Source organism: Rattus norvegicus, chromosome 1 (assembly GCF_021556685.1).
Source record: "Rattus norvegicus strain SHRSP/BbbUtx chromosome 1, alternate assembly SHRSP_T2T, whole genome shotgun sequence".
Taxonomy (NCBI): domain Eukaryota; kingdom Metazoa; phylum Chordata; class Mammalia; order Rodentia; family Muridae; genus Rattus; species Rattus norvegicus.
Window position 1 is genome coordinate 269,404,583 of NC_141534.1, and position 20,410 is coordinate 269,424,992.

At 49.7% G+C, this 20,410-nt stretch overlaps 2 protein-coding genes across 22 annotated transcripts in view; one reads left to right on the plus strand and one right to left on the minus strand.

The window, feature by feature from the left end:
• The window catches only part of Vwa2 (von Willebrand factor A domain containing 2), a 40,265-nt gene extending 37,853 nt beyond the window's left edge, over positions 1-2,412 (plus strand). Inside the window, 2 exon segments of the mRNA NM_001432174.1 lie at positions 7-132; positions 934-2,412. Of these exon segments, the coding sequence (NP_001419103.1) occupies positions 7-132; positions 934-1,040 (233 nt within the window). The 3' untranslated portion in view covers positions 1,041-2,412.
• A 309-nt stretch (positions 2,413-2,721) lies between these two features.
• Positions 2,722-20,410, minus strand: part of Afap1l2 (actin filament associated protein 1-like 2) — a 97,747-nt gene continuing 80,058 nt past the window's right edge. For 6 of the 21 annotated variants that reach the window (NM_001305184.1, XM_087650179.1, XM_087649976.1 and 3 more), the window contains 14 exon segments: positions 2,722-3,785; positions 4,484-4,612; positions 4,763-4,956; positions 6,068-6,223; positions 6,504-6,684; positions 6,769-7,035; positions 7,537-7,648; positions 8,402-8,547; positions 10,709-10,920; positions 13,058-13,162; positions 13,911-13,995; positions 15,390-15,479; positions 18,329-18,508; positions 20,116-20,321. In NM_001305184.1, coding sequence (NP_001292113.1) covers positions 3,759-3,785; positions 4,484-4,612; positions 4,763-4,956; positions 6,068-6,223; positions 6,504-6,684; positions 6,769-7,035; positions 7,537-7,648; positions 8,402-8,547; positions 10,709-10,920; positions 13,058-13,162; positions 13,911-13,995; positions 15,390-15,479; positions 18,329-18,508; positions 20,116-20,321 — 2,090 coding nt within the window. In that variant the 3' untranslated portion in view covers positions 2,722-3,758. 21 annotated transcript variants of the gene reach the window in all.

Here is a 20,410-nt window from a genome sequence, read left to right on the forward strand (position 1 = left end):
TTGCAGAAGCCAAGCGGCCAGTCAGCCTCTGCAAACCTAGCCCATGCATGAATGAAGGCACCTGTATCCTGAAGAACGGCAGTTACCGATGCGAGTGCTGGGGTGGCTGGGAAGGCCCCCACTGTGAGAACCGTGAGTGGATCCCTACTGCTCAAGCATGGATGGGGGTGGTCTCCTTAGTCCTGCCAAGTTCTACAGACTCAGCAGGAGGCAGGTCGAGTCATTCAATCATTTATTCATTCCCCTATGAAACACTTGGAAGGGCTTACAGGCTGTTTGTTTGGTTTTCTGTTTTGTTTAGAGTAGGAGATATGGGCTGATGGATAAGAGAAAGCCTGCCTTTATGAAGTTTCCATTTTAAGGAGGAGACAGAGTGAGCAGTGCAACAGTATCGTGCATTAGAATGTTACTATGTAACACTATTACTACTCATACTGTTAGAATGTTACATTAGGAGTCACGTGCATTGAAGACAACCATGACATCCGGGAGGTGGGGCCTTAGTTAGCAACATGGAGAGATCCAGAGTATGGGGGATGGTGTCAAAGGATGTGGGTCCAGAGACATGTGGGTAGGTAAACACACTGTGGCAGCTAGTGGCCATTCTTTCTTGAGCATCTCCGGTGATGGTGACGGGAGCAGAAAAGCCTGCTGGAGGGGAGTGCAATTACCAGGGCTTTGGGAGGAAGTAGCTTTAAGGAGACACAAGTAACAGACTGGGGCCTCCTTAGAAATCAAGACAATTTGAGTTATAGCTTCTCAGCCCTTGGTACACACCGGCTTCTAGTGGCCAAGAGGAGGTGGGGACAGGTGGATGGGAGCCTGTAGTCTGACACCTTTCACTTGGGGATGGAGCTGTGAGTAAAAAGGACATGAAGTAGCTACTAGCTGAAGCGAAGACTCGGCCACCATCAGAATTCATTTTTTTCCTAGGCGTCTTGAGAGGAGATGCCCCCATGGCACACAGCTTCCGCCGAGAGCCTACAGGAAGACAACAGCCAACCCCCTCCCAGCAAGCTCCCAAGCATGTTGGAGTCTGAAAGGCCCTATCGTCAGCCAAGTAAATCTCCTGGGGGCCCTGGAGCATCTGCTTCTAGCTCTAAGAGCCGTTTTGCCCATAAGCCTCTGCCACAGGGGACACTGCTTAGGACAGTAGCAGCTGTCACTCACTGTGGTGATGATGGAAAGGCCTGATGTGTCAGTATTTACCTCCTGTATCTGTTTGTACCTTGTTAAGGTAAGCTGCCTTGTCACTTTTCCTGAGGATAAGGGGCAGGCTGGAGAGATCTGAAGACCCGTATGAGGGTCATCACAGATTAACTAGACAGATGTTGAAAAAGGTTTCTGTCAGAGCTCACCACCTGGTGATTGGTGCAAAAGGTGGGCTTCTCCATTTTCCAAAAGACAGCTCCTATGGATCTAGTTTGAAAAGGGATTATGTGCCATTTGTGATTTTATTTTTTCTGGTGACCAGATCTATGAATAGGGGAGACCTGGGAAGGTCTCAGACAGCCATCTGACCAACTAACCAGTTTGTACATAGGGGAGGGGCATATTGTGGGAACAGTGTGTGTGATTGGTCTGGGCGCTGAGCAGTCACCCTCCAGAGGGGCTTCCTTTCAGAGTTTACTTGGGAGAGAGTGGCAGTACGTTGGCTGCCCTCCTCTTAGTGGTGGCAGTGATGGGCAGACTTCTCAAACTCAGCAAGTGAGGGGTGAGGGGTGCCCGGGAGGTGTGCTCTCAAACCTTTCTATGCTGTTCTGTCTTAATATGTGTCTTGTGCCCAGTCGGTAATGTTTCAAGACAGATTGGTCATTTGTCCCTCAGGACTATTTGTATCCCCTGGCAACGCAGATTCTTTGGACTATCCTTGGCAAACTAGATACTTAACTGCAGCACTAACACATCCGTTCCCCACCCCCCTGCTGTTTGAAGCTGGGTTTTCAGAAGAAGTGATTTGTAGAGCTCTGGGAGCTACAGGACAGCATCTGAGAAGCACTGGTAATGACACGTCCCATGTGCGGCCAGTGCCGTAAACTGTCCGTGTTCTGTGCGCCAGTCTGGCTGGCTGAGACACTACTCCAGGTTTGCAGTATTTTTTCCCCTTCACATTTACACTGGGATGTGAATGTGACATACTGTTACATTTCAATCATTGAACCGATTTGTAGACGTCACCGCAAAGCAGTGCTCACTTTATCATGGAACACTAGGGTTTCCCAAACTTCTGCCCAGCTGTTGTCATAGTACCTTCTGGTAAACTCTTCTCTGCGTCAGAACTTAACAGCTTTCTTGTCATTCTGCTATATTCTACTTTACTTTGGGGTTGTCGGCACCAGGTTCAAGGAGTCAGAATTTGGTCTTGATGATTTTTAAACATAAAATAAAACATTTATGTTCCAAATCTCCTTAGTCGTTGCCTATGCAGGCTTCTACAAACTGGTGTGGTTCTTTTCCCCAAGAACTGCTTAGGCGCCTGCTAACCTCCAGAGGTCAGTCGTCTGCATGAAATCAGCTTCTGTAGTTGCTGCCTGTGTGTGGAACCTTGTCAATCATACGATTGATACTTTCTTTCAGGCTACCGGATTAAGGAGCCTTAAGGTCTCTTGCTAGGCTTCCCTCTGTGGCTCTGACAGTTTTTACAGTGTATATTTTGAAGTTCAGTGTGTAAATAAGATGTTTGCCCCGTGCCGTCCCATAAAATACAAGGGAAACCCAAAATACAATGAACATTTTATTTAAAAAAAAAAAAAGTCTAACTCGCCACTTGATAAAGGTCACCAAGTGTTTATGATACAGAAAATAAAATGCCCTGGGATTAGAAAGACAATAATATACGTGTAAAAACATTTAGCCTTCAGAAACCAGTGTGAGGTAACTGGCTCCAACTGCTCAGAGATGGGGCAGGTAACAGATGAAATGTATCAACACAAGTTAATGCTGTCACAGGGAGACAGTGTGTGAAGACAGCACTGGCTGCCAATCTGACTGACAAGAAAGGCTACTCTAATTCACGGCTGTTTTCCTTGCAAGGGGACCAGAAATTTAAAACACCTTTAACGTGGTAATGAAGAGGTAATTAACTCTTTTCTTAAGAGCAGCCTGGCCACAGGACAGAGTCTGTAAACACAGGATTTTTCCTCCTATATAATACAGCATAGTTTGAAAGTTTGTCTGGACTGGGGCGAGGTCCTTAGTGACCTAGGGGGCGACAGTCCCTTAGCTCAGTTCCCAGTATGTCCCTCTGCTACTGATTCCAGGGTTCTAATGTTCTTTTAAGATCGTCAAAGGCCACGTTGAGCCCCGCCCCCCAATATGGAGGACAGACATGGGGGCAACGCATGATTTAAACCTTAGCACTGCCAAGTACGGGATAAGAGAGAGGGGGGTCAGAAATTTAGATTCTCCTCATAACCAAAAGCGATGTGGCCATTTTTTCACTACCTAAAAAAAGTCTTGATAAAGCAGTTGAGTGATGGATGAAATCTTAGGAAAGAAAAAGGGAAGTATGTCGTCTCATGGACAGCCAGTAGGTTTCGTCTCCGGAGACGCCACCGATGCCGCCGCCGCTGTGTTCCCTTTGGCTTGAAGAGGGGACAGGGCCGTCACCGAAGCTTCGAGCATCTCGTCCCTTGCTCTTTCTTGTAAACAGACTCACCTTTCCTCAGAGTTGCTGCTGTTTTATGGAAGACTTGACCGGAGCAGGATTGTCAGCAAGATCCATGACCTTATAAGAGTCTTTAGGCAAATCTTGTTTCCTAACTGGCTCCTTTCTTCTCCCATTCCTACAGTACAGACATAAAGGACCCAGCCCCCCCAAGGAGAAAGTTATCCTCTGTCTCTTCCTTCATAGATGTAGAAAAAGGTAAGAAAAACCATGGCTCCAAAGCAGTTACAAACAGAGCTAGAGCGTCATTCCCCTGGAAGGAGCACAGCTGAATGCTGTGATCGATTAGTGATGTCTGCAGGAGTGAGGCAGTAGGGGGCTTATATACAATTAAATGGATTTAATAGTTCACCGTTGGTGAGGGTGTGGGTGTCCAACTTTTTCCAGCATGTACACAGGATGGGAACAAAGAGCAGAATTTGTCAAAGCCAGCGGGTCATTCCTCAAAGGTTTCTTACTGTACCAGTGAGTTATGGATTAACAGGGCTTCTCCTTTTGCCCTGGGGGGGTGGGTAAAAACTGTCACGGGATCAGGCCCTGCTTTTACTTTATTGAGCCTTTTGTCCCTGGCTTCTTTGGTTTTGATGGAAGAAACCTTTTTGGGTTGAAAACATTTCAGTCACAGCCAGTCCCTGGAACCTACTGCTGAGTGGCCCTTGGGCTCGTCGTCGGGAAGAACACTTGATTAATATAAAGCACTTTTCTGCTTAATGGGTGGTAAAGACTGAGCCATGGTAGCATTCTGCTGAGAGCACGCCTCACACTCAGAGCCAAAAGCCACAAAGCTCCAGCTGCAGCTGAAGAGGGGCCGCTTACCTTCGCTTTCTGCAGAACAGTGCCTTTGCCTGTGACCATGACGGAAAGAGGCCTGTTCTTAAGCACGGATGCAGAGTTGACTGGCGTAGAGTCTGGAGTGGAGGTGGGGGTGGCAGCTTTGGGCTGTGGCTGAGAAGGAGAACAGGGCTGGGTCAAAGTTGTGTATATATATATATATATATATATATATATATATATATATATAATCTACCACTTCTCCCAACCTGTGCCAGGAGACCCTGTATAGAGCTCAGAGGAGCCCCAGAGCCCAGCACTCACACGAGGGCTCATGTTGTCCAGGTGGGTGGTATCCACAGTGGTGCCCAGGGTCACAGGCCCAGCCTCTGCCTTCTTCAGGTTGTCCTTCACCTCCACGATGCTGAGCTCGAGGTCCACACGCCTGCTCTCCTCCAGCCGGCATTCCTCATCTATTCTCTTCAATGCCTGCTCCAGCTTGGCCACAACTCCCTTATCTGTAGAGAGGATCAAACTTGCTGCAGAGGACAGGGAGTCATGCTGGGTACAGGCAGGTTTCTTTGGGGGTTCAAGAAACGAATTATGATGTGGTAGTCTGAAGGAGAATGATGTCCACTGGCTCGTATGTTTGAATGCTTGGTCCCCAGATAGTGGAACTGTTTAGGAAGGATTAGGAGGTGTGGCCTTGCTGGAGAAGGTGTGGCCTTGCTGGAGAAGGTGTGGCCTTGCTGGTTAGTGCTCTCTCTTGCTATGTGGTTCTGTCTCAACATGTGAGCTCTCAGCTATCTCTCCAGTCAGCTGTCATCCCCACCATGACTGTCACAGACTCAACTCCTCCAGAACTATGAGCCCTACATTATATCCTTTCTTTTATAAGTTGCCTTGGTCATGGTATTTTGTCATAAGAATGGAAAAGTCTCCAGTGCAACTGCTGGTTGACTATATATTAAAAACCCACTGCTCTGTGCACATTAGATGGGTTCACTGACGGACAAATGGACTCTGTCCTGACAACTAAAACGTGGAGAGACTCCGTCCCCAAGGCAGTCCTTCAACTGTCACCATAAGCTTCCCAGGAACTTGTTGCATTTGTCTGCAAACCTGTCAGGCTGGTTGTGCTTGCTGGTGCAACTCTGTGATTTAAATATCAAATGAGATCCAGGTCAAGGAATCCTGAGAGGCCTCGAAGGTAAGTTGCTAGGCAACCTCCCAGGAGCCACCAGAGACTGGAAAATCACCTGGAAGGCCTTGGACTTCTTTCCAAGTGTCTCTGATCTTAGGCACTTAAGACAACAGGCTGGAAATTAAAGAGTGCCCCGCAGGGGTGTTTAGCCTAGGCATGGCTTGGCACATCAGTCAGCTGACCCAGACCTCAAACCTAGGCTGAGAGTCAACCTGGGAACAACCTAACCAACTCCTGGTGACCTGGACGCTGGCCCTCCGACCCAGGCAGAGATAACCTCAGACAGGACCAAAAGAGAAGGATCCTTTTCAAGGGTGAGGGGACTCAAACCAAGGGATCCAGAGGCATATGACAAATCCAGGTTCTTCCCCCTGGAAGCCCATGTGTGTTGAGACAAGGTTCCGTCCTCCACCCTGGCCCCCTACCTGTGCATCTTAACAGGGTCTCCTTGAGCTCCCTCTTCTCCCTGCGGAGCTGAGCCAGGTGTCCTCGAATCTCCTCCTTACTCCTCTCCAGCCTCCTCTTCTCCTCCGTGTACCGCTTCACTTCCGCCTCTGTCCGGTTCTTCCCAAGTTTGATTTCTACAGACCAGGGAGGGAACGGATTATATCAGCAGGAATGGATGGGAGCTGGACCTAAGCCCTCACCCTAGACTTAGACCCAGGGTCGAGGAGGCAGAACATCCATGCTGGCTGCCAGCCCCACAGTGATGCCGGGGTGGAATGTGGCCCTCACTTTTGTTGTTGGGGTGGTCCGGGGCAGGTTCCCTCACCTCTGTGAACCCATCCTCTCGTGCAAGGAAGAAGGGGAACAGGCTGACTCGCCACTTCTAAAGTGTTGAGCCTTATAAAGTGGTTATACCTGCACTGGTCACCCTCAGCTTGTCCTTCACAGGTGGGCTGGCACTGATGGGGACAGAAGCCATGGTGTCTGGGCAGTTGGCTGGGAAGGAGATTCTCTGCTGCTCGGCCTGCAGCTTAACCGTGGTGACTCTCGGGGTGGGCTCGATGGGCTCCGAAGGCTCTTGACCCTCTGGCTGCCTCTGTGCCAAGAGAAGCCACACACTGCTCTATGACTGCAAGGGTTGGCCAGGTGGCTGGGTACCTGTTGGTAGGATAGTTTGTACCTGCTGCATCTCCTGGCCTCCTGGAGACTCTGTGCAGGGCTCCTCTGGGGTGGTGCCTGGCTTTGGGTCTACTGTGAGGGTCTCAGCTACGTCATCCAGATGTGGCACCGCTGGGAGAGAGGCCTGCACCTGGACCTCACTGGTATTATGCAGGAAGGACTTGACAGGTGTGAGATCCAGGTATACTCGGTCTAAGTCACTGCCACTGTTGGCATCCACAGCAGGGGTGGCATCCCCAGCTAGGGTGGCTTCCTCAGCAGGCTCCACCTATAGGAAAAGGTCAAGGGCATTTACTGCCAGGACCTGGGGTGGCCTGTGCCCTCTCATGCTGCAGTTCCTAGGCGGCTCCTTCCCTTCCAGGGAAACCCTCTGTGGGGCCCTGGATGTGGCAGAAGACTCAGAACATAGCATTCTGTTTAGAGGGAAGTGACAAGTACTTCCACAGGGCGGTCAGGATTGGGGGAGACACACTAACAATCCAGTACAGCTCCTTCATTCCAGAACCAGGGCCCTGCCAACAGCATGCTTGGCCCACCTCAGCTACCAGCGTAGACTTGGAAGGCTAATGTGTCAGTACTCCCACCTCAGGCTACCCTCCATGCCCAGCACTGAAGATCAGAGCAGACAACCAAGTCACACACGACCCCTCGCACAAAAGACGATCCTGTAGGTGACTGGGAACTGCTTGTCTTGGGGACAGTCTGAACCTCTTGATAGAGGTCTGGCAGGAGAAGGGCTGGTCAGCCGGTGCCCCATCCACGTGCTTACCGCCGCCATCAGCTCTGACATCTCCACATCATCATACAGCTCTTCCTGGCAGTCCCGGCTGGGCAGGCCATCAATGTATGTGTTGGGCTCCGAGAACTTCCTCTGCATCAGTCTGGAAGACATATATGGGTCCCTGTAGAAACCCACCAGCCTCAAAGAGTGCAGAATCAAAGCCCCAGGCTACACAGACCTGAGATAAATGCCCATTTCCCCCCAGCCAAGGCCATCTTGTTTCCTTTGTTCAGAACTCTTGGGTCTAGATTTCCCCTCCAGAGAAAACAAGCTTCCCTATGCCAAGTCCCTCCTCGAACTCCTCCAGTCATCTTCCAAGGGATCTTCCCCTTCATTATAGCACCAGTAACAGGGTCCCAGGACATTTCACCCCCACAGTGCCTCTGGGGCACCTCAGAGATGATGCACCCCCATTGTGTACATTAGGAAACAGGCCCTGTTTCAGGTGCCAAGCTGGCTTCTGACTGGCAGCACCTCCTTGTCCAAAACACTCCCTCCCGAGCCTGTCTGCTCATCTATAAAGTGACAGTGCCTACCTCTCCCTGCATATCCCAGAGTGCACTGGAGACCCAGTGAGGAGTCGGGCAAGGGGAAATCAGGAAAGGCACCTACTCTGTGCTTGGGAGCTAGAGAGCATCTAATTGTAACAAACCCTGGGGCTAGCTCTTCCCTGGGTCTCCCTGAGGCCGGGGCCATACAGCTTCTGGGGCCTCTGCTTTGCACCTCCCTACTGCAGGACCAAGCAGGACTCGACTGACCCTGTGTTCCCGGGGGGCATGCTGCCCTACTATCACCAGATCTAGAAGCAAGACTGGATTAAAAGACAAGTGAGGGAAGGCCTCTTCTTACTTACAAGAGAGAGGTTTTGGCTGCACTGACAATGCAGGAAACCCTTTCAGCATCCACATAGTCATAGGTGAGCTCTTCCGGGTCTGTCTTGGAGCCGGACTCTGAGAGCAGGAGGCCTAGCCAGTGACCCATCTCCTCTGATGACTTGGCCTAGAAGGACATACAGAGTCATAAGAAAGGAGTTCTATCCTGGCCAGTGCCTCCCCCTAGGCCAGGACAGCTCACTCCTGTCCCTGTCATCAAGCCTGAGACCTGTGCAGGCCACCCTCAGTTTTATCAGCACACTGTGTCCCCAAGCGAACCTAAATAGCATTTTCTAGCAGTGACACCCTGGTACCTTAGGGACAGCTTCTCATGTCACCATAATGACACGTCAGTAACACTCTAGACATTGGTGGGAACATCATTCACCACTGTAGACATGAATTTCCAGAAGCTGGTCACTATGTTCTCAAGGTAAAAACCTTGGATTATCAGGAGTTATCGATTAGGAGGTGCTAAAAGTGTTGGTTACTGAATAACTGTTCGTTGTAGGTTGACTCTTCCATGGACAGTAATTATCCCTTTCCCGTCTTAACCCACGCATGTGAGACTGCTGAGGCACTTCCTAAGAAATATCCACAGTTGGATTTATTTTTATGATATCAATAGAGCTGAGGAATCCGAAAGACCTAATACGGGAGCTAGAAGTCCTAATTTACTAACTGGGTCCCAGCAAATCTGATGTTTCCTTCTAGGGAGATAGTACATCCCAATCAACTGCAGACACCGAACATTTCTATTGTCTTCGTGGCTTATTTTCATGAGCAAAACTAAGTACCCCTCTGGCCCCATGTCGCTCAGTCCTGCCATCCTTCTGAAGATGCAGTTACAAACCGAACATGACTTTTGGTTGGTACAACATTCATCCTCAGTTTCTAATTGACTGGATTTGGAAGTACCTAAGAGACACACCTCTGGACATGTTTTGGTTTTGTTTTGTTTTGTTTTTTTGTTTATTTTTTTCGAGACAAGGTTTCGCTGTGTAGTACTGACTGTCCTGGAACTTACTCTGTAGACCAGGCTGTCCTCGAACTCATAGAGATCCTCCTGCCTCTGCCTCCTGAGTGCTGGGATTAAAGGCGTCCATATAGATTTAAATGAAGAGAAGAAGAACAGCCTGAGTGTGGGTAGCACAATCCCACGGACCAGGGTCCTGCACTGAGTGGGAAGGAGCTCGCAGGCTGAGGCCTGCATTCATCTGTTTCCTGACTGTGGATACAATGTGACCAGCTGCCTCAAAACTGTGTTGCCTTGCCTTCCTCTCTAGGATAGATTGTATCCCTTCAAATGGTGCAGGCCAAGGCAGTTTCTCCTCCAAATTATTTTCTGTCAGGAATTTTTTTCAGAGTTGCAAGAAGAAGACAGATTTCTTTTCCCCATTGATTTCCAAAGACATCTTCTAGGCCACCACCCTTACACTGGGCAAGTGCAGCAGCTTCCTGGTAGTCGGGGTTACCTTCACAGTGCCCTAGTCCTTCCCTGAAACTATAACTAAAGAACTAATTGTGTAAGTAACCAAATGTCACCACACCACGAAACTAGAAAATAAGTGCTGTGAGGACAGGCACTGGTTTTCTCTCTCATCCAAGGAGTAGATGCTGACCAATGGGCAAATGAATGGGTGAACCAGTCTCTGTGAGGCCCCACCGTTGATACGGACGTTTCAGCCACCAGGGGGCAGCATTGAAGCAGACTTGGAAGACCCATGGATCAAGACCTAAGTGGACAGAGTTAATGGGCAAGTGCTTACTTGTGTTGTAGGACCTCGGCCCCGCCTGTGAGGCTCCTTGCAAGTTTGTATTATGTCATCTCTTGTTTTTATAACTTTAACAGTGCATGAAACCAAGGGCAGGGAGAGGCCGAAATGTAATTGTATCACAGAGCAAGCTCTGATCTCAGATAAATTCTGACAGCCCTCATTTCTGTCAACAGGACCTCTGGGTTCTTATGGCTGGTAGCATGCAAAGTGAATAGCACCCCTTTGAGGTTCAAACTTTGCTCTGGCACCATGGGAGCTTAAAAAAAAAAAGTACTCCCTATACTGTCCTGTATTGGAAGAAGCCTGTGGTCCCACCCCTGTAACAAAGCCGAGGTCCGAACAGAATGGACGTAGTTGTTTACATGACTGAAGATGATGGAGGTAAATGTAACATTTACATTACTCTGGTCCTCTTCCAGTGGGATCATGGTCCCTAGTACTTCACTTGATAGCTGAGACTGTCCCCTCCAACCCCCTGCTGTCCTCTTCCTTCTTGCTCCACATCAGTACCTCAAGCTTGGCCAACTCCTCGCCATTGTGGAGGATACGGAAGGAGTACAGGTGGTCAGGGCTGGGATCCGGAAGCACATCACAACCCACCAGGCTGAGGGGCTGCTGGGCCATCTTGCCCCGGTTCCGGTCCTGGTAAAAGTGCAGGTGGCTGTCTCTAACAAAGCACCAGCGTGACTTCCACTGACTGTTCACCAGCACGTTCAGGTAGCCTGTAGAAGGTCATGCAGACAGGAGGAGGAGGAGGCCACAGGTGAGATGCATCTAAGAGGACAATTCCTCTAGCAAGGGACACTCTTCAGGGTCAAGGGGATACACTACCACTGGGTCTCTTTGGGTGTCACCCATTTTGGAACCTGTCATATGTCATCGCAGAGGTGACATCTGTCAATCTCAGAGTACGTTATTTTCTTCCTGGCGCTCTGGGGCAGGGTGGGACAGCTATCCCAGTTCTTGGCAAAAGTATGGCCTGAGGAAAGTGGGCTTAGCCCTCCATTAGCCCGGGATTGGTGAGTATTTGCACAGGATACACACATTCTCTACCAGACCTCGCCTCCAGGTCTCTGTTCCAGCAGGCAACCCTACTTCTAGTTTCAAGTCAAATCTCCTGTCTTTAGAGTCAGACCTGCTGCCTCGGTTTTCTCCACTTCCTGATACTTTGTCCAGACGTAGCCCACAGTGTCCAACCCTCCTCTTTCCTCCTGAGCAGGTGCGCCCATGCCTGACTCGGTCTACCTTCTGGTAGAACATCTAGGACTACTGCAAATCTCTGCTTCAGTGCTGACCTCCTCTGCTGGACACATGTGCCTCTCCAGGACCTAGGTCTGGAGCTTTTAGCCTTTTGACTGGGGACCCCATTTCCCCCTGTAGCACCCAGAAGCTACAGCCCCAGGGTATAGCCAGGGTACATTCTTCCTCACTCACGGATGGTTACATGTATGTGTTCAGCTTCTCCCGGTTTATCGAACTGCTGCCGTACACCAATGCAGCCTTGTCCCCAGGCAACAAAGATGAGCAAACCCTGGCCCCTAGGCTTTCTGCACAACCATTCACAATGGGTTGTCTCCCCTCCAAGCCTAGCCTTCTCAGATACACGGACTTATGAAGTAGGTCTGCTCCATTCGAAGTGATTGGCAGCATCTCTGAGCCCTAGCCAGGTAAGTGGACAGTAGAGCAGGGTAGACAGCCCATGCAGAGCTGGTCAGCCCCATACAGAGCTGCTCTCAGGGTGGATAGTAGGGCTCACAAACACCTCTGCACCCCATTGAAAAGACATCAAGTCAAGGGTCAAGAGATAAGCCAAACTCCAAACAGATGCTACTGTGCCTATCACAACCCAGAGACAAGAGAAACTTAGATGAGATGAAGTGAGAGCCAAGCCCCCAAGTGCCTGTGTTCTTGCTGTCACAGCCTCAGTAAGGAGAGACTCCACACAAAGATCAAATAGTTCCATAAATAACCCAGTCACATCCCAGTGTGCACTGGGAACTCACTCCCAGGTCTTATACTGTGCTTCCTGTGGCTGCAGTGACAGGCAGAAATAGGCCACTCCCCAGCCTGGGAAGCAGAAAGCTCCCAAGGAAAACCTTGTCTTCTACCCTGCCTGCCTCGAGCAACAGGAGAACCAGAGGCTCAGGAGAGAGCCCGGGAGTGGGATTGAGCAAACATCCCAGAGGTGAGCAGGCGTGGCTCAGGGAGGACCGCAGCCAGGAATTTCAGCCTTGGAATTAAGACGCTTCATACCAAGATATTTTCTGGGCCTGTCTCGCTCTTGACTTTGGTTCCTTCAAGTATGAGTGAGAGGAGAGATGACCTGCGAGAATCTACCCGCACCCACACCCACCCTCAGAACCTGCTGCCCTATTGTCCCCTACCTGGTTCTCACCTGTCCCTGCCTCAGAGATTTTTCTCCAGCCCTAACACATGTACCTATTCAGTTCCCATCTGCTCTCCAAGGCCAGGGCCATGAAGCCACCTCTGGTCATGGAGTAAGAAAGGTTCTCCATGCCCCGAATCCTAATAACCATGAGGATGGTTCCACGTGTATTCAGGTGCAGAGCTGTGCCGTCCACCCACCTCTTCGAACACTGTCTGCCCACACCACAGAGGAAACTGTGCTCAAGAGAACACTGACACCAACCGCTTATCCCTCGCTTCCTCAATGGGCCCAACACTGTGACAGGGTAGAACCTGGTAAAGCATACCACAAGAACAAACCACACCAGGGACAAACCCAAACCCTAATTCTGTGTGCTCTTCACCCACAGGACTCTCTGCCTTTCCTAGGGCTCGACACTCCAACAGAGTGAAGAAGCAGCCCAGGGTCCTGGTGGTCGCTTTTGGTCTTACTGGATGTCTCGAGGGATCTGTCTGGGGGCTCCAGTGAGGTAGATTTCTTCCTGCCCAGGTTCATAAGGTTGCTCAGCTTGAGGCCAGCAGAACATTTCTTCTTGACTGTCAAGATGAGAGAGAAAGCTGTCAATGTTGGACACTACCCACATGTAGACTCACCTCCCCCACCTGCACTCATGTGCACACACTTGTATAGGTGCACATGCATGTATGGGTATGCACATATATAGGTGCATATGCATGTACAGGTGGTGCACATGCATGTACAGGTGGTGCACATGCATGTACAGGTATGCACACGTGTATAGGTGCACATACATCTATAGGTGGTACACATGCATGTACAGGTGCACAGGCACACACACACCACACACACACACACACACACACACACACACACACACACACACACACACATATATATATATATATATATATATATATATATATATATATATATATATATATATATATCTTCCTCCACATGAGAATTGGCAGGCCAAGTCAGCAAGTCAAGTCAGCAAGTCAGCTAGCTATTCCCAAAGTCATACACTCATGGGGATACACAGGCATCTCAGTGTAGGTGAACACTGGGAATCTTCATAAACCATGTGGCCGCAAAGAGATTTGAAACAGGACCAGGAAAGGATGCTTTCCTCCCCAGCCTGTGGCAAAACTCAACTTTGGTTTGGCCCTCTCTCTCTCTTTGCTCTGTTGGAAGTGATGTTGGAGTCACCTCTCCACCCTCCCCCCGCCCCAAACAGTTAGGGTTGAGCCAGACAGCCATGTCTCACACCCTGGGATAGCATTGTTCTCTCGATCATGAGGTGTAGGGCCATAGCCTGGTTACCGTCTCTGGTCTCTGGGATCTCAGGATGGCCATCAGTGGTGATCCCGTACTCCGACGCTGACATGTACTTCTCAGCTATGTCTGGCTGCAGACAACAAAGAAACAGACAGGGATCGCCTGCTGGGGTGGTTACCTGGAAAACTAAACCCAAGCAAACCTCTACCGGTCAGAACCAAGCTCTCTTTTAGGGGACTCTGGGGTACCTACCATCACTCTCCCTCCTGAGATTCACATTCCCCCATCCTCCGAGTATCTCCCCTACCAGCCTGCTTTCAAGTGCTCCAAATGGCTGTTGGAGCTGATGTGACAGTGGGCCCCTGGTTGATGGAAGGCTGCACCTGCAGGAGGGACCCTCGTCCTCACCCAGTGGGTCGGGAGCTCAATCTCCTTCCTGTGGGCAGCTGAACAATGGGCAAGACCCTGAAGATATCACCTCTCCTCAGTACCTGTGGCTGGGCTGAGGGGGTTGCCACTCGGCCTTTAGCCTTCTAGAGAATAGAAGAGCTCCCCTCCTCCCCTCCTTCTTGCTTAAGCATTCTATGAGTCCTTCCTTCTGCTTTGTCAGTGCTGGAGACACTAGATGAGACACCATGCCCCTGTTCCTGCTGTGCACATGCCCAGGCTCCAGGCTTCCTGCCTGCTGACATTTGGGAATTAGGAAGGGTGACCCATGGGTGACAATACTAGGTCCAGCATCCTAGATTCTTAAAAACTAAAGCTCCCCCATAGTTCTGGGTCAGGAAGATCCCTGGAGCCATCAGTGGAGATGGGCATCAGGATTGCTCCACCTAGAGGCTGGGGACTCCTGGAGCCTTGCAAAATACATCTCCAGTGTAAGAAAACAGAGTAATTCACTCTACGTAAGAATACAGAGTATGGCTGAGACACAAGATCGGCCTAGGCTCCATCAACAGATGACTGAAGAAACTGTGGTGTACAAACGCAATAGAGTTTTATCCAGCCATGAAGAGAGAACAAAATCATGTCATATGCAGGAAGATTGGTGGCTGTCACATGGAGAACATAAGTCAGACTCATAAAGACAAACCCTGCATGGATTCCCCAGTTTTACACAGATACATAAAGTAATTTGTATGTGACAAGTAGCAGGGAAGGGGAAAGTGGAGGGGACCAGCAGAATCACTAGGAGCGATACAATGTATGTGAAAGTGAAACACTGTATGCAAATGTCTTTTGAAATCCCTCCCTACTGCAGTGCTCTGAAGGTTTATAGATGAAAAAGAACACAGGGCAAAGTGAGTTTTGTTTCAATAACATTTCCCCCCTAAGCAAGACAACAGTTAGGTCTGTGAGCCTTCCATCCATTTTCCTGCCAAGCTCACTTCCTAGCTACCCAAGTGTTGTGTGTTTCTTATTAATTGGGCTGCGGTACAAGAACGAGGCTTTCAATTTTATACTTTCCATTTTTACCAAGAAGGTACAGAACTGGACCCTCCCTCTGGGCAGTGGGAGCCTTACTTTCTGACAGTTCAGGCGCTGGGCATCTGGTGTGTACTGGTTTCCCTCCGAGGCTCCTTCAGAAGGCAGGCCACTCACCTCCTGGATGACCTGGACCGAAGAAACACTGTGAGTCTAGGCCAGGTCCTTGCACAGCCTTGCTGCCCAGCCTCACAGCAGAGGGGACCTCTGAGGACAGAAATGCCTGTACCCTAGTCACTGCCTGCGAGTGTTCCGAGGACACAGTTGCCCATTTCTCTGCTTCCCTGCAGGAACCCCCTAATTTGGGGGTATGTAGGGGCCTCTACATCAAGGCCCACAGATGACAGAGCAGCCATCCCTGGGTTCCTTGAGCCACCGTTCTGCCACCTTGAGGGCAAGGATGAAGTCCTGTGGTGAGCATATACTTGCTGGATGCTTGCCTGACTTCCCAGGACTGTGAAGTCTCCACACCATTTGGAAGCAGGCTTGATCTGCTGCAAACTCTACTCACTTGCTGTCCACCTGCCGCCAGCCATAGGCCATCTCACTGTTCATAGAAAGGACCTGTTTTACTGGAATTTGGTGCTTAGCCTGTGGACACTCAGGTCAAGGATGGCTCTGACCTCACTAAGCAGCTACACAACTCTCTTCTGAGCCCAGGGCCACCTGGAGGATTCCCAGAGGAGGAAAAGAGTGAGGGAAGACAGATAGATCAGATAGATGTGTGTGTGTGTGTGTGTGTCTGTCTGTCTGTGTGTACACGCATGTATGTGTGTGTACTCACATACCCATTTTCACTCTCTATCTGAAACAGTGTGTGGAAATAACTTTGAAATCAGAGCACATAAAGAACAACAGGAAGAATGGCTCTGAGGAAGGGGAAGCAAGGTATTTCTCACTTCCCAGCCTGCCCACAGCTAGGGACGCAGATTCATGAAGAATGTGCAACGTTTCTTAGAAGGAAGGAGGCGGGCCCTGGAAATCTGAAGCCTAGCTGTGTGACCTCAGTCTATCCTCAGTCACTATAACTCTGACTGTGAAGACTCGGTGTGGAGAATCCTGTTCAGGACAGGTGCCTTCATTCCTGTTCTTACTGGCTTAGACACATGGGGGTCCTGTTTGGGGAGGGAGCTGACCAACCCTGCTACAGGGGTGAGCAGCTTCTCTGAGTCAGGGCTACCTCTACATTCATCTGACCAGGGGGGAAAAGGCTCCTCTGTGCAGCTTAGACACAGATCTGGTGTCTGCTGAATAGCACTCTTGTCTTTGGAACCTCCAGCAAGAGTTGTGGTGCCAGGGAGAGAGGATGAGGGTCTGGAGAAGAGTAGGTGGGTCTGAGCAGACAGAATGGTTGTGGGAACTAGAAATAGGAGCAATAAGCATGTGCATCTCTGCATACAGGCACATGTATGTAAACATGTGTGCACATGTACACTCCTGTGAGTCCCTGTATGAACTTAGCATGAGGACGGGCAGAGATATCAGGAACCAAAAGGGAGAGGAAGCCAAGCAAGAGAAAGGAGCTCAACTAGCAGCTCAGCCCTGGGTCCCAGCAATGCTGCAGGCCCAGACCAGCCCTTTGCATTCTGTGGGCCTCAGTGCTGCCTAAGTGTCCTATAGTTGGCATGCACTGGGCCTGGTGCTTAGCACTTTGCATGCATTAAAAAAACTAAGTTAAGATCACATCATATATATGTGTATGAAATTGTATATATATGTGCATACATATATACATATATACATGTATTACACATATGCATGCATACACATACACATACACATTGTATATACGTAAGTATACATGCTCATATATACACATATATACACGCATGATATATACATATGCATGTGCACACATATAACATATATGCATACATGTATATACACACATCATACATACATACATACATATGCATACCTATATACATGCATGCATGCCAGGCTTGACTTTTCACAGTCAAATATCGATCAGGAACCCTCCAAACTGCACATCTGTCTGGACAATGAACCCTTCTGTCCTATATGATAGTCTATAAGCCATCTGAAAATTCTTCAGAAAGAGCTGAAGTGCTGCTCAGGCCCTCCTAGGAGACTGACTTGGCCGAACTTTTCAAAACATTTAGTGGCTTCACAGAAACAGCCTGTCGACTTCAGATCTGGGGTATTCAGCATATGGGGTGGACAGTACCCCTCATTTCCAGTCATGTCTTAAGGGGACCCTTCAGGCTCTTCTCTGACAGGCTCATGAGTATGGTTAGGCTTAGCCAGGGTGGGGGGGTGGCAGGCACAATGTCACAGACAGCTATCGTAGGCACGATGGTTGAGCAGTGGTGGGGAGGAGGGAGAGAGTGGCTCTGGCTCTCCCTGGGATCACAGAGGAGGCTTTGAGGCCTTGCTGAACAGAGTCTTTTCTTGCTTCAGACAGTATACTTTCTTGACCTGTGGTGCTTTACATCTTGAATTAGGCAAGGAGCCCCTCCAGGTCTTCCTCATCACAGCTAGACTACATAGTAGCAGAGGTGCTCAGTTGCATCTCAAGTGGCAGGGACCAGTGCCATGGAGACAGTCCTAAATCTATTTGCCAGGTCCTCTGTCCTCTGGGCCTTAATCTCCAGTCTCATAAAACAGGCTCGTCAACACTGCCCAGCTATACCCAGGGTTGAATCTGCTCGACGCCCAAAGTCCATGTTCTCACAAGCACTTCACAGGTGCAGCGGATATCAGCTTTATCACGGAAGAATGTGATACCCCTTCAGAAGAAGATGGCAAAGAGATTTCAACTACATACAGCACAGGCCTGGCTTCCACGAAATCAGACAGAACAGCAGAGTGTGGTGTCTGGTCGATGACACCAATTGCCAATACCCAGAGTGCTAGAAGCCCCGGGCACCTGTGGGGTCCTTAAGAAGCTGGGAGCCCTTCCCTTGAGCACTGGAGGAAGTGGCTTGGCACCTGACAGTCCGGCCCAGCCTGCTTACCCGAAGCCACTGCTCAGCCTGGTCCTTGCTCTGCAGGCCCAGCACGATCACGTCGGCGTTCATTGGCATGATCTTGAGCTTGTGCTCTTTCTTCCGCACTTGTTTCTCCTTGTGCACGACACTGCTGCCCAGCAGGTTCACATCCAGCTGAGGACTGTGGTCTTTGGACGATTTGTAGCACTAGAAGAGAGAGGATGCTACTTTGACAGGGTACAAGGGTAGATTCTGCAAAGGAGAGGCCCTTGGGTACTGAAATGCCCCCTCTCCTGCATGAGCCTGATCTTATCTCTGAATCATAAGGCTGGATACTCTAAGCACGCCCGGGGCTTCAATCTTCATCAGTCTCAGCCTGACTCTGTCTCTGTCTCTCTGTCTCTCTGTCTCTCTGTCTCTGTCTCTCTCTGTCTCTCTCTGTCTCTCTCTCTCTGTCTCTCTGTCTCTCTCTATGCCCCCCCCCTTTCTCCTTCAAGCTCTTTGTCTCTGACTTTGCCAGGGATGTTCCAGGACTTGCATCATTCAAATAGTTCTATATTGCTCTGGACTCAGACAGAGAAGGGGGCTCCTCGAATACAACCATGTGCCACTTAGTGATGTTCTGGTCGATGATGGATTGCCATGATATACAGTGGCTTCCTAAGATTATATCCCTTAATGACATGGTTGTCTTAGCTTGTGTAAGAACAAACTATGACACTAACTACGGCATCACCTAAGGGCACTTTCTCAGAATGTGTTACCTGAGTAAGTGGCGTGTGCCTCTCTGTCTCCTGTAGACAGAATTCACTTCTCCATAGCAGGACACATGTTTGTTATATTTCTCTACCTCTCTGCATGCCTTAGCCTTCCCAGAAGAAGATCCACTGGGTTGGAAAGCCAAGCTATGGTCTGTCTTACCAGACAATAGAACTCAAAGGGAGGGACCAAAGTCCTCTATCAGAAAAGAGGTATCGCCCTTCCATCTCTTGTTGTGAAATGAACAGCAGGGCAAGCTCACCCAAAAACAACATCTGGACTGAGGTGGACATATTGTGACCAGAGGAAAGATGTTTATAAAGACCTAATACATGAGACTTTAGGCCAGGGCATAAAGCTGTCAATTTTTGTTCTGTTTTTGAGATAAAGTCCTGCTATGATGCCCAGCCTGGCCTACAGCTCTGAGACAAATCATCTTGCCCTATACTCTGGAGCAGCTGACCAACCACACCTCATTGAAAACTGTGAATTTTAATTTAAAATATCGGGAAGTGGAGCTATTGTCAGAATCCAGTCTCTGGTTCCTCTGTAGGTTTTGACTCAGAATAGGTGGCTCTAAGTTTTGTAATTCTTGGGACAATTCCAATAGTTCTCAGCGTGCTCAGACCAAAGCAGTAGCCAGAACTGGCACTGGAGTTGAGCTGAGGAAGCCACTGGGAATGTAGCTCTCAGGAAAAGAAAGACACAGAGACCATGTGTTGGCACGTCTGTGATGTCAGCACTGGAGATACTGAGGCAAGAGGGTTACAAGTTCAAAGCCTGTCTGGGCTGCGTGGACAGACCCTGCCTCACCCTGTCTCCACCTAAAAACAGGCAGGATGAAAGGGATAGGGTGGGGGATAGAAACCTTCCTGCTATGAGAGTGTATCTTCCTGATCCAGACAAAATACATCCATCTACGCATGCAAAAGTTTGAGCATTATCTTAAGCTGGGGAAATGTTAAACTCTCCTAATATCAAAAATGTCCTCCCAGGGAGCAACTTCCCTCTCCCACTCCAACCCCCAACCCCTAATGAAGAAGATGAGGACTGACCAAAAGCCTGGTGTCCCTGATCACACAGAGCTGCTTGGCCCACTGGCCTAGCCACTTCTTGCGCCACAGGAAGGCACAGATGCGGGCGTCACGCATCAGCTCAATGCTGGCCTCAGGCGAGGGCCACTGGTAGGGGGCTGTCTTGCCTTTGCTGCTCTCCTCCTCGTCGTAGGACTCATAGGAGCTGCTCACAGCCTCTCCATCCTCTGCAAGGAAGATCCACCCAGTCAGTCAGGGCCCAGCTGGGCAGGACAATCTGCACACAAGCAGCATGAAGAAGGCAGCAGGCAGAGCA